The following is a 14102-nucleotide window of genomic DNA, read 5'->3' as shown; positions in this document are numbered from 1 at the left end:
AATGAGAGAATTCTCTCTTCATAAGCTAAAAACTTGCATTTCAAATTAGGAAGAGACTGTAACTGCCTTTTTGGTGCAGGGAGGGGTTAAGATGTGGGATATGATCCTTTCACAAAATGTGTACGCCTTAGCTACAGACTATCCTCAAAACAACAGCCTTGTTAAAGTCAGAGACACACTGCCCTCTGCTGTACAGAACGCTGAATCACACCTACAGTTTACTTAAGAGGCAGTTAGAAAAAAATCTAAAATCAAAGTTTCCCCTTTATTAGTGTACCAATCACTTTTCTAGATACGCGTCCCTAACAGTCCCCAGAGAAACACAACAGTGATACAGAAAAAACAACTTAATTTCCCCTGCAGACCTCGGTTTTTTCTTTTTTTTTTTAAATGTTTTTACATTGACAGGCAACACCTGTATGCTTCTGGGCGGTTGATACATGTTCCAACACGCCCGTGTTTCATGCTTCTTTGCACACGCAGCTGGACTCTGCAAGGTAATCAAGGTAATTAGTTTCAGCTTTACATCTTACAGATTGCAACGCGTTGTATCATGGCACAGCGTGTGCGTCTGACTCACAGCCCGGTGACGTCACGCTGCCAATTAACGAATTAGCTCGCCCACGAGGGTTTAAGTGAGACTGACAAAAGCGGCGGCTTCTGCATAACATATTTTATGTTTGAGAAGTGTTCACACATCAATTTAGATGAACGGAGTCCGCTGTGAGAAACCTGCCGGCGGTCCGCCGCTGCAGTTGTTCAACTGTACCCACGCAAACTGTGGAGCGACTTTCACCAGACAGTGGAGGCTGAGGGAGCACGAGACGGTGCACACCGGTGCGGTAAGGGAACGAATTAAACATGGGCGACACCAACATGTTGATAGACTTCAGATTAATGTGTTTGGTTTCCTTCCTTCATTCCTATTGGGGAATGTTAAAAATGATGTTTCAAACTAGATTCATTAAGTTTTAACATGTCGCCTCAAATGTCCACAGCGCCCGTGTCCGTGCACAATAGCTGGCTGTGGTCGTCGTTTCACAAGAAAAGCCCACCTGAGCCGCCACATGCTTCAGCACAGAGGGTTAAAGCAATTCCAGTAAGTAACAAGTTTCATCTAGTCTGTTGCGTCCTAGAGCCCAATAACTCATTTCAACTTTCCGCAGATGCACGAGCTGCACGCTCAGTTTCCTCAACACCGGCCAGCTCAAGAGGCACGTGCGCTACGTCCACGGGGAGAAAGAGAAGTATTTCAAGGTTTGTCTTAATACAACATCCACGAGATGGCGCCAAATTGTCAATTAGTAACAAAGATCCTTGCTCATGATGCATGTAGTACTCTACTACCTTTTTGTGATTTATTTATTTTATTTTTTTGAAAAACTGTATTTCTCCCTCAGTGTAACCAGCCAAACTGCTCCTTAACCTTCAAAAAACGCAGAATGTTGAAACTGCACTTGAAGCATCATGAAGTGCCAACTAAATTCAAGTATGTCTGTTGTACTTTAACATTATGTGGTTTGACATAAAATATGGCATAGATTTGGCTGTAGTGTACTGAAACTCAGTACCTTTGTCTTGTGAGTTAACAAAATGCCAGATTCAGATTAAGTCTTTCAAAGAATATGGCTTTTCCAGTAATAATCATTTTTGGAGCTCTTGTGGGAGAAGACTGAATGAGAAAAGACTCAGTGGGTGGGGCCCCAGTGACTAAGTTAAACATTGTTTTTTCTACTTCTGCTTGTCCCTGATGGGATTACCTAGGTGTTCAAAGGACGTGTGCGCTGCCACTTTCGACTCTCATGTTGCCCGTAAAGCTCACGAGAAGAAGCATGCAGGTTGGTCTTTCAGTCTTGGTTGGGGTCCTTTCATGCTCCATCTCTTCAAAATCCCTCAAGTCTTGCCTATAATTGTATGTACATCTCCAGTGCTCTAGTGAACAGCCATGGTTCATGTGGAACCTCAAACGGTCTCCAGAAGGGAGACAACTGATGATTAATATGATTTGCTGATAAACTCACCATCCTTGTTGGTCTGGTTGCTGCAGGTTACCGTTGCCCTGACGTAAACTGCCAGGTGATTGAACACACCTGGGGAAAACTTCAGAAACACATGGCCAAACATCCAGGTAAATCAGTGTGTACAACTTGAGACATTTCATCCCCTTTTTTAATATTTTTTTTAACATTTCTAAAATGTGTTTCAGCTAAGTTTGCATGCCAAGCATGTAAGAAGGTGTTTAAGAAAGCGGACGCTCTCCGGAAGCACAAACGGATCCATGCTTCCCATAAGCCTGTTTTGGTTTGTCCCAGGGACGACTGCCAGGCCTACTTCTCTACTACCTTTAACCTGCAGCACCACATCCGCAAGGTGCACCTGGAGCTCCTCAAATATAAATGCTCCTTCCCGGACTGCCAGCGCACGTTTGCTATGCGGGTAAGAAACATATATCTTCTCTTACTAGTCCTTGGGAGGAAAGAATGTTAATAGAATGAATAATCCAATTAGGACACCATGCTGATCAAAAAAAAAATTCTGACATGGGTATAAACCACATGCCAAATGTAACCTAATTAAAAACCCTGAAGGAACACATTTCACAGCCATGTTCTCATGTACAAAGTTTAAAACTGTGTATTGAATGATGGGTTTGTGCTATCCCACAGGAGAGTATGACCAGACACCTGCTTCGCCATGACACATGTGCCACTACTCTAAAGGTAAGTCATCCGTATGCCACAGTGCAGTTGTGGACTAAAGCCATCATTCAGCAGGAATGTAAAGCATTCTGGCCTGGGGACTACTGAGTTTGGACTTGCCTTTAGATCTGTTGAAAGGGGCATGAATGTTTTAAATATGTTGGGGAACTGCAGATATTTGTTTTCAATCAGGGGGGCTATAGAAAATTTTATTGACATCAAACTACAACTAAATGTTTCTAAATATTTAAACAGAAACGTCAGCGTCCTAAGAAGTCCTGGCAGAAGCGTCTGGATGGACACCATCTACCCATTGTGGAGGAAAACTTGCGCCGCCTCTTTGCTCTGCGCATGCGTATCTCCCGACGTACCAAAGTGGAAACCAACCTCTCCGGCCTCTTCAATGAACGAAAGATCCCTCATTATGTTGACCCAGAAGTCAATCTGCGCAATCTGTTTGGCATCAAAAAGCCTCGTACGTTTGAGGAGAAGCCTGAGGTTGCACTACTGAAAAGTTGTAATGAAATCCAGGCAGAGTAATTTGTTTTTTTTCATTACAACTTTCAGATAACTTTAATTTCTTAAGTGAAACTGTTTTCTGTAATTTTGAGGAATATGAAATTGGGTCCCCTTGGTTTAGTTTTCTTTAATGTAGCTGGCATACATTAAAATATTTGAATTAAATATTTCAGTCATTATTTGACAAATTGCAATGTCAAGCATTTGAGAATTTCGAGGAGTTTCTGAAGATATCAAATTTTCTCATTTTGTAACATAGTACCTGTTGACCCAATAAAATCATTTGTATTTTGATCAAATTGTCAAGTTTCACATTAGATTTAATAGTTTGGTTATAAAATGTGTGCTGTTGGTAGTTGCTGAAGAAACCGAATAGTGCATTTTTTTAAAGTAATTGTCTAAGCATCTCATAGTTGGCACTCTGAAACAGCCATTCTGATCATCATATTTGCTTTTGCCTCACACTGCTTGACATTGAACATGTTGGTCTGGATTAAATGTGAACAAAAGACTGCACATGAGTAAGAGCTGAGTCACTCAACATGACACTCTGGGGGTGGATGAGACTTCAACCACAACGATGACTATCAGCTGTAATAACTATTCAGCTGAGGTTAGATAGTTCAGTATTTCCTTGTCAAAATGGAAAGATTCAAACTAGTACATTGGTGCTTATGAATTTGATTTCTAGGGTCTACAGTTGTGGTCCTGCTTTAATTATAATGTATTTGCCTTAATTTTACCTTTACCTTCTTTGACCTTAAGTAAATCTACATTGCATTGGTTATTCAGGAAACGAAATTACAAATGGGGGCCTAGATATTAAGATAAGTAGCATTGCCAAAGTAAACGGTTTAAAAATGCCGTAGAGTAAGACATGCTGAAGGAGGTAAGGCTTAAGATAAAAACCTTTTAAGAAAGTTTTAATATTGAACCGACTTCTGTGGAGGCATTTCGTTGCAGCTACCGACAAAGAGCTGTTGATAAATGACTTGTTTGACCAATGGTCCGAAAATGCTTTCCCTTGAGAAAGGCGCTACATGTAGTCTAGTATTAATATTATTATGAAACAAATCTGTCCACTGGAAGAAGCAGAAATAGATGTGATTTGCTTCCATTTTTGTAAAAATGTAATTATTTTGAGAACCTTCGTGGGCTATAAGCCGTTGATGTCTTGACTTGACTTGTTTTATAGGCCTTCATCTAGTATTGCAAATCAGAAATAGACTAAGGCTCCCAATTAGATAAATCAGTGTTCATTTAAAACAAATATATCAGAATGTAAAAGGTTCCTTCACCCAGAGTGCTGTTAAACGCCTAATTCTTGTGTTCACAATTCAGTTTCTCCCTGGTCTACTGGAGCGACGCGGAGTCCATTTCAAAGCTTCAGCTAAGCTCTGTTACAGATTGTCACTTTGAGTTCAGACAGTGTTTTCGCTGGTCTGTTTCTTTGTGTGCCCAAGGTCATTCTCTTAGAAGCCTCAGGCTGTATTCCTTCTTTCTATCATGTGCTGCTGCTCTTCTGCCTTCTGTCCCATACATTAACCTACTCTTCAGCAGCTGACCTGAGAGATTTGTCAGGCAGGAGAATAGTACATCACTTGTCAAACAGAAACGTATGCATGCCTCAAAACCTGACTGTTAAATTATCTTGCCTCTTGCATGTCTCAATCCTTTTCAAACAGTCACCAAGTGCAGATAAAAGCATAAAGCAGGCACTGAGTGCATTTTAAGATTGTGATATTGCCTTGGATGTTAAGCAACACTTTTAAAGTCAGCATGTCACTGCCTAGCAGCAATGTGAAAGGATAATCATGTTTCTATGGGGATGCAAGGTAGTAAACCATGTTCGTTCCAAGTCTTTGCTCTGTTTCTTGTCTTGTCAGTGGGTTTTAAGAATACATTGGAGTATGTTTGCAGGTGTTTAGCAGGTGTGGAAAGTACTCTATTAGATGTTCCTTGTTGACTGCAGAGTTGATAATTATTTTCCAGATGGTGTCCCGGCCCAAGAGTGCCTGTTGTCAGGACTCACTAGTCAGGTCTGTACTACACCAGCAACACTATAAAAGTGAATCACGTTCAGTTAAATACAACCTCAGCCTTTCTGGAAAGGCCAAGGCCAATTATCCTCATTGTTAAAATGACCTTTGGTGTAACATGTACATATCAGAGCAGCGCAGAGGGAAAATCACAGAAATAGAAGAATAATGCACATCTAATTCGTTGTTCATCATTGAAACATTTGATAGAAAATTCCCCTCTGCCATACTGTACTTTACCTTCAATTTATGTAAAAAAAAAAAAAAGAAAAGGCAACCTAACGTAATGTTCAATAAGCAGATCTGTATTTTTAGTTGCTGCTGCTGATTACTTTTTAAATATATCTTTATAGGACAGTGGATAGATTTTGAAATCAGGTAGAGAGAGTGTGGAATGTGGGAAAGGGAGCAACCGGTTGGACTTGAAACCGAGCTGCCCGCTTGGAGGACTGTAACCTCCGTACATGGGGCGCGGCCTAACTGCTAGGCCGTCAGAGCCCCTGATGATGACATTTTATCTGCAGAAATGGATACATTTGCTTCCTAGATAAAGTTGTTCATACACATTTTATGACTCAGGTTTAAAAAATAAAAAATGTCAGGGTTTTTACATATCTTACCTTTGAAGCCTAAATTGCAGGTGTTATACATTTCCTAGTTGTAAGGACAAAAATATAGGCTAGCAATAAACCATTTGAAACACACTGATTGTGAGTCATCTGTATCAAAGTGACAAAGCTTCTCGCTGAAATTGCTTCGACCCACAGGAGCAAGTACTTACCGAGTGGCTCCAAAGGCAACAAAATGATTCAACAAACTTCAGCAAATAACATCACTTTAGTATTTAACTCTGAAATAACAAACAGTAACACAGAAGCTCTTTCTCCGGGATATATTTTTTTACAGACCTGCCAGTAAACACTGATGATTGGTGCCTTGCAGTATTGCATAACATGTCTGCTTCAGTGAAAATCAGTTTAAATAACTGCATCATCCACCATAGGAACAGGTCGTCATTGTAGGAATGATTTATAACTTCATAGAGCTTTAAAAACAGCGCATTGTTGAAACTTTTAGTAGCTCGTAGTAGAAGTAATAATAATAGTCTCATCATGTATTCCTCACAGTATTCTTGTAACCCAAATTTCTCTTTTCTCATTCAGAGATCATAAAAAGGCAGTCAGAGAAGGAGAGAAAATGTTGCCTTAGAAAATCCCGAAACAAGGAGATAAAGTGAAGTAGGTTAACCATACAGTCGTCATGCCCTGATTTAGCCTGCTTCCTCCAGAATAGATGACCCAAAACCTCTTCCCCCCCCTCCCTTTTCTCTTTTTTTCCCATGGCCCTATTTGAAGAGAGCTTCTTGTAGCTGTGCCACCACTGCATGCTTGATAAACTGACAGGATTAACAACATATGCACAAAATAAAGAGGCTTGCAGGTGTTAACATGCTCGGCTCCTTTGCCTGCATCTTAAAGGAGTGTGACACTGCAGCTGTTTGGGAATTAAGCTTCAGATGTGATGTAAGACTTTATGATATCTTGCTAGATTCTTTTACTTTTTTAAAGATTTTTTATTTTTTTTTTGCACCTTTAATGGAGAGATAGGACAGTGGACAGAGTTGGAAATCGGGGAGAGAGAGAGAGTAGGGAATGACATGCGGGAAAGGAGCCACAGGCCGAACTCGAACCTGGGCCGCCCGCCAGGAAGACCACAGCCTCGACACATGGGGCGTGCGCACCAACCACTGTGCCACCAGCACCCGAGATTCTTTTACTTTTAAACCACCAGTAGGCCTCAAACCATGTAGCTTTAATTTGTTTTTAATTTAGCAGACAGAGACTCTGTATGAATGCTTGGACTACATTTAAACAGCAATCCCTCTGATACTTGAAATATTTCAGTATAGTGGACCAAAAGTCAGACAGACATCATACTGTCTCTACTAGAACATCATAAAATACAGATTGGGACTTAAGAGATAAAAAATGTATTATTTAAACCAAGCTGAGACACAAAAGGTCCACTTGTTTTTGAAAAGGTGTTTTCTTTTTTTTAATACAACACACTAACTGTTGCATTATTCTAAAAGGAAACCTTATGACCTTATAGTCCTTCAGATTAACCCTTTCATTTCTGCAGGCCTGAACTCTGACCTTAGGATGAGCTTAACACATGAGAGTGTGCTAAATCAACCAAATCATTGCCCCTTACCTCAGCATATGTTTTTTTTTTTTTTTTAAATAAGATTTAAGATTCTTCATTAATGTTTGAACAGTCTGAAAGGGAAAGTTTGGTCCCCCGCAATGTTGTGTCTCTGCCCACAGTCAACATTAATTATGTTCAAAATCCATGGCACACATATAAATTAGCTATTGAACAAAAATCAGATAAACACAAATAGCATCACAGTTTATCTTTATCTGTGTTAAGACAATAATGTAGTCCTTAGTATTGACTATCCCAGCAGGAGGTCCGGTTTCCTAGGAAACAGGATCAGGCTCAGCTGTGGTCAGGACTCTCAAAGTCATTCAAAAAGTGGAAGATTGATCGTGTTTGTTTTAGGACGGCGTTTGACGTTGTGTTGGGAGCTGTTAATCGAGAGTAAAAGCTCAATACTCAGCTGGACCACTGCTTAATTGACCATTTTGGTGTGAACATTTGGTCTATTGGCATCATCCTCTGGTCCCCCTGTGACCCTCCATCAGCAGAGTAGGCTGTTTATCTTCTTTTCTTCATCATTTAATCAAGTTACATCATACGTCAAAGCTCTCCTTTGCCTCTCTGCTGTTTGTCTTCAGGACTCCATTTGTCTTTGGAAGCTCTCATTTTCTTTGCAGAATATTACTTGCAAATTTTCCCGTTGCTTTGTTGTCTGTTCTTTGTGATCCTTGCAGTTTCCCTATCTGTCCTCGTGAAAAACACATAAAACCATGAAGAGGTGAGATAGTGACAGTGGGTATTTATCTTTTTGTGTAACTAATCCTTTCGTGCCTTGGTATGTTACAGATCATTTAGTGCTGCAGAATGCGAACAATTCATTTACATCGTCACAGGCTGAGGGACTATTGAAGCAGGTTCAAAAGAAAAGCCATATTCTTTCTTTACTGTTACAAGAATTTGAACCACAGAGTCCAAACAAACGCTGACATGATTTATCTTGGCATGCTTTCAGAGTCATAGTGATCAGATTAGGTTTTCTCAGTCATTGATCTATGTTGCCTGGGATCAGACTTGATAAAAGAAACAAAACTGTTGATTACACTTCCTTTTGTCGACACCCCAAATTGTCCTTATTTCCTCATGTTTGCTCCTTCATCAATCAAAGCTTCACGCTCCAGCAGTAATTAAAAGTGCTGCAAGCGAGCAATCAGCTAATGTGACAGCCACCTTGTTTCACAACAGCTTAAAATAAAAAAGCCAAAATTTCTTTCCATTACGATCATTTATCAAAGCTGCCAAAAGGTGAGAACCTGATCAAATCAATCTTGACGCACACCAGACCCCCCGTCCTGGTTGTACTCTTCCTTCATTAGCTGGAGTTTGTGTGTCTTAACATGTATCAGTTGAGCAAAGAGCTACTGATTGATTTTACACTGCTGTTTAATCATTGTAAAGGAGAAAGCACACAGATCAGCAGGGGGGCCAGACTTCAATTAACAGTCATGTTATCCTCAATGATTAGTTTTCATGAGCTCGACAGCATGAGGGGAGAATAAGGTTACAATGACATGATGGGATGTTTGACAGGAGCCTGTTGTACCTGTTTGGGTACCAAAGTAACTTTCTACACACCTTCAGGGAAAATGAGTTTTCATCGTGGCAAAAAGTAATTCAGCAGGGCTCAAATATAGAAGAAGCTCAGCAGAGAAAATAGTGCAAAAGACAAAATAGAAGATAGCAACAATATTAAATGAAATTCAAAGACACACCTCATTGTGGGCTGACAAATCTGAGTTTGCTTCACATGATTTTTTTATCCTGTGAATGAAATTTCTACCACTGCTTTTTTATTGAATAGTTTGACGTTTTGAGAAATGCAGTTTTTGGACTCCTTTTCTAGATTAACATGAGAACCACCACTCTAATCTGTCCCTAGGCTAAACATGTAGCCTAGAATCCGATGGCTGATTTGTAGGTGCCGCCATCTTGCGGTGGCTATCAAGGTGGTATCTGCTGCTGCCTGCTGACTGTGACAGCAGCATAGACAGTTGGATTAAAGGTATAGTGTGAAACCTTTTAAACCATAATATAGAAGATATCAAACACAACCTAACTAAATTAGTGACTCAGGTTTGAAATAATAACTTTCTAAAAAAGAGTGAATTCAAAGTCCCTCAGGGCTTCTTGTTCTCAGCTCTGTGTTCATAAGTCGGCACAGCGCTTCCTTCAGCTTCTTTTTTGCTTCGCTCAGAGGCTCGCTGACATATTTCCGTCACGTGAACCTATCCCTGTCCATCCGTTAGCTATGTTAGAGAAGGCCCACGCCCACTCAGGAAACAGCTTTGTTTGGTCTGAGAGACTGGTGCTAAGAGTCGGCTTTTAAAATGCATATTCTGAAAGTCCCATAATTTACCTGCTGCTGATGACTGTACTTTACTAAGGTGATTTTAACATATATTATAGATGGGTCACAAAAACAACCTTCTTAAATGATAAAAACTCAGCCGTACGCCACATATTTGTGATGAAGTGTTGCGTTATACAACATTTACTACTTGCTAGATAGCGTAATCAATTAACAGCTACATTTAAAAGCCTAAGACCTGATGCACTGTGAACAGAATTTTTTATAGAAATTCATTAGGAATGTATGTTATTTTCCTTTTTTTTGTTGCTGTTATGATAACATGCAGCTCTTTTCTGATTCTGATGCTAGTAGAGGACTATTTTTCATCATTGCATTAATTGACGACTGGTTATGAACCAAAAAAAAACATCAACATGTCGCTAGGAGAGGGCCAAATTACTAATAATTATAATGTTCTTAATCCTGGAGAATATCTTTCTCTTTGTGGACTACTGTTGAAGTTACACTCCCTGTTTCTGTTCAAAGTTAAACTTTGTGACGCCTGTTGGAGCAGCTTAGGACTCCAAGTGTTCTTCCAGATGTTCTTTACATCGTTCTCAAAAGTAAAGTTACATAAAGTTACAGCTGCATTCAAACCTTAATTCCACTTCTGTATTTCACTTCTTTGGCTAGACTATCGATGATAATTTGGCATTAACATTATGTGTAAATTCCCAAGACTGAGCTCCAGGCTCTGAGAAACAAACAAGCGCTTCTTCTTTTTCTTCCTCATCATTTCATGTATCTGCTGACTAGAGTAAAGGTCAGCTTTGTAGAGAGAGGGATGACGTGAGTTGTTCACCATAACAGCTCGTGTGTTTGTGTGTGTGTGTGTGTGTGTGTGTGTGTGTGTGTGTGTGTGTGTGTGTGTGTGTGTGTGTGTGTGTGTGTGTCTGTGTGTGTGTGTCTGTGTGCTGCAGCAACTCCAGCTCATAGACCTGTGCTTACTGATGCCTTTGACTGCAAAATCTTTGGAGATAGAAGAAGAGCAACTGGAAAGAGAAAGAGAGAGAGAGCAGTCCCAGTGGGGCTGGTAAAGCTCATGTTTCATTAATGGAGCGTATCATGCAGTGTGTGTGTGTGTGTGTGTGTGTGTGTGTGTGTGTGTGTGTGTGCATGGGGCGATACAGGGTCACAGTTGATACTAATTAGCCGCAGAATGTTTTAAACAAATGTAGGGCAATCACTGATTCACAGGCGCGTGGCCTCCACGTTAGTCTACATCTAATCAGCGGTGATCAGGAGGGGAGCACAACCGGGCAAGCCGAGCGATGCTAACGGCAGGAGGCGCTGAAGAAGAGTGATGAGTCAGGAGCCGGTGTGAAACATCAGTCATCATTACTGACTGAGTGCTGAATCACAGTCAAACCAGCATCTCTTGCTATTTTCTTTCAGCTGAGGGACGGTGGAGCTATAAGCCACTCTGCCTATCTCCTTCCTCGCCTGTCAGTCAAGTCCAATCATCATAACCTGTGATTCTGGTCTGGTTATGTAGAGACTGACCCGCAAGGCCACCTTTCTGTCTGCCAGTCCACCCGGTCTCATTCACTTGTCTGTCTGCCAGTCTCCTTCTCCGGGAAGTTCACTGCGAGAATGAATGAAGTGCTAAGAAAAAAAAATCCTCCATCGACTAACCCGTTGATTGAGAAAGATATCAAAGTCACACGTGTGTTGCTGTTAGGTTGTTCTTTAATAGTACTCCATACTTACATTACACAAGCGCAAAAAGCGTTTTTTTTTCTATTCCAGCAGGATGTCTCGAGGGATCAGTCAGTCTCTTGGTCTGCCGCTCTGGTTTTGACAGAATTATCATGACAGCTGTTTAATCCAATGACATGATTTTTGCAACAACAACAAAAAAAACATTTGTTTTTCCTGGAGGATAAATTACACTGACTTTAGTGATTTGCTTGTGATGCTTTTCCTCTGGCATCACCATAAGGCCAACATTTGTGGTTCAGAGTAACATAACTTGATAACTATGGGTGAATTGATCATGATTAGCTGTAGACATTCAAGCCCTTAAGGATACATTAATATGACTTGTTGATCATCTGGATTTTCCTGTAGGGCAGAGTTCTCCCTGGTTATCTTACCTGCTTTTGGTGTATTTACACACATAATGTTGTACAGCAGGGCTGTGCACCTTCACTGGTCTCACAAATTCGATTTGATTCGACATCACAATGCGTACTCAGTTTTCTATATTACTGCACCTGGCTACTTAAAAAAATATATATATATCAATGAAGCCAAGCAGTCAGATAAATAAATTCCCATTTTTATTATTTATAAAGTGGTTAAGGAATCAATGTCAACATAAATGTAATTTCATTGCAAACTAAAATAAATACATTATATAGCAGCCCCAGATGGAAAAGCTACGAGCAACATCAGTACAAGGGTTGGAAATAAACTTTATCGCCAACCTGCCACTTTGGCTGGTGGATTCAAAAATCTACCAGCCACCCTTTTTCTTTCCGGCCACTTTGCAGACCTTGTGCAGCCTATAATAACATATGACATCCATAATCAAGGCTTATAGTGTTCATGTAACTGGCTATTTTGCTGTGATGGTGCTTTCCTTCAGCACCTGGGTGGGGGGAGGGGGGGTGGGTGGTGGTGGTTGGGGGGAGGGGGGGTGGGTGGTGGTGGTTGGGGGGGGGGATGGGGGGGTTAGCGGCATACAGCGCTATTGAGCCACCATGAATCACAGCGGTGTGAATTCCATCATGCTACAGCCCTAGTAATAAGCATAAAGGCATGTGAGGACAGAGCGCACCAAAGCAAACAGTCAGCCAGACACAAGAATAATGATGTTTTTTATTCTCTGAAAGGCTCAATGAATCAGTGTTCCAATCGCCCAAAACATTTTGTTTATCTTTCTGATGTCTCTCTGCTGTTTTATCATACAGCTCTCCTTGATCCCTGATTTACGCTCCATGTTGCTGGAAAGACCGAGGCATCGTGTCCCCTAAGCTCTTTGAAAAGACACTCAGTGGGCCCTGTAAAGGTAGCCTGGATTCTCTCTGCCTTCAGTTTTGTTCTATTACAAATGTTTCCACTTGATGCTCCTCCTCGATCTTGTCATGTTGTGTGCCTTTGAGGTTTTATTTATTTAACAATAATTTGCATTTTTATGACAGTTGTATGTGAATATAGCTGTAGGAAAGCAATCTATTACAGATGAATTGATGGACCTACGTAAACGCCCCTGTGACATCTATAAACTGTACGCTTGTGACAGTGTCTTTTATTGCTTTTTGTCTTTATTTTTGTGTGTGTGTGTACGTTTGTGTAAGAACAGAAGCTGGATGTCAAAGATAGATGGTTGCACTGTATTTATTTCTGTGTGGGTGAAGAAGAAAGGGTAATAGTATGTTGTACTCACAGCTGAGATGGTGCTTTATGCTTCTGTCAGATGGTATCAGGGAAAGGTGTGTGTGTGTGTATGTATGTGTATGTTTTAGCAACCAGTGATTACCTGCTATTTCTAGAATGACTCTATTTTTGCAGTTGGATTTCCCTGACAGCTTGTTTTGTCATTATTTGCTTTTCTTCAAGGATTGCTTGCATTCTTTCAATAGAAACAAAAAAGGGGGAAATTACACTAGTGAATAGACACACCAGTGTGTGTGTGTGTGTGTGTGTGTGTGTGTGTGTGTGTGTGTGTGTGTGTGTGTGTGTGTGTGTGTGTGTGTGTGTGTGTCTGTACACTGATCTGTTTGCTCAGGCTTTCAGGCAGGAAATGGGGAACAAACAGTATGTGTTTCTTTTCCACATGAAAAGCTACACATGTGTCCCTTAATAAATTAAACAAACCGTATTTCCAAAAATATTATGTAAGAAAGGGTAATAAATCTGATGAGTAACATTTGTTTGGCGTAGATTGGAAGATGTTTTTTTTCTGGTGTTTATGTAGAAAAGGTTAAGGGGAAAAACACATTAGCTGATTCCAGGGAATTATGACTATACGCTTTGACATATATGCACCCTACATAAGAATATGTAGAAGTGTAGCTTAACAGAGCTAGTTGCTGCTTTCCTTTGTGTGAACACTAAAGCTCATGTGCTCACTGATACTGAACTGCTGAGAGAGATATGAAAGAGAAGTAGGTCGAGCTTTGGGAAAATAAACATTTGCATAGAGATACCTGAATAAAATGTGGGCCGTTTTGAAAAAGAAAAAAGTCAATATAAGAGATTCAAATTTAAAATTTGAGAATAGTAATCCCCATGATGTTTTTCTGCGACAGATTTTTTTTTTTTTTTTTT

General features: G+C 40.4%; 1 protein-coding gene across 1 annotated transcript; it reads left to right on the top strand.

The window, feature by feature from the left end:
* Nucleotides 1-491: 491 nt before the first annotated feature.
* On the top strand, nt 492-3732 carry 42sp43 (P43 5S RNA-binding protein). The gene is made up of 9 exons (XM_020632665.3): nt 492-842; nt 999-1099; nt 1167-1257; nt 1401-1489; nt 1765-1838; nt 2048-2128; nt 2207-2436; nt 2667-2720; nt 2955-3732. Exons 1-9 carry the CDS (start codon nt 708-710, stop codon nt 3237-3239), a joined length of 1140 nt encoding a protein of 379 aa, XP_020488321.1. The 5' UTR covers nt 492-707; the 3' UTR covers nt 3240-3732.
* The last annotated feature ends 10370 nt before the right edge of the window (nt 3733-14102 follow it).

Source organism: Labrus bergylta, chromosome 16, assembly GCF_963930695.1.
Source record: "Labrus bergylta chromosome 16, fLabBer1.1, whole genome shotgun sequence".
In the NCBI taxonomy this organism is placed as follows: domain Eukaryota; kingdom Metazoa; phylum Chordata; class Actinopteri; order Labriformes; family Labridae; genus Labrus; species Labrus bergylta.
This window is presented reverse-complemented; position numbering and strand designations above follow the sequence as displayed.

Bases quoted from the DNA above. Each gene is read 5' to 3' on its own strand.
- 42sp43 (XM_020632665.3), top strand. From the start codon at position 708: ATGAACGGAGTCCGCTGTGAGAAACCTGCCGGCGGTCCGCCGCTGCAG. The intron at 843-998 runs GTAAGGGAACGA...AAATGTCCACAG, and splicing joins AGACGGTGCACACCGGTGCG to CGCCCGTGTCCGTGCACAAT. The intron at 1,839-2,047 runs GTTGGTCTTTCA...TGGTTGCTGCAG, and splicing joins TCACGAGAAGAAGCATGCAG to GTTACCGTTGCCCTGACGTA.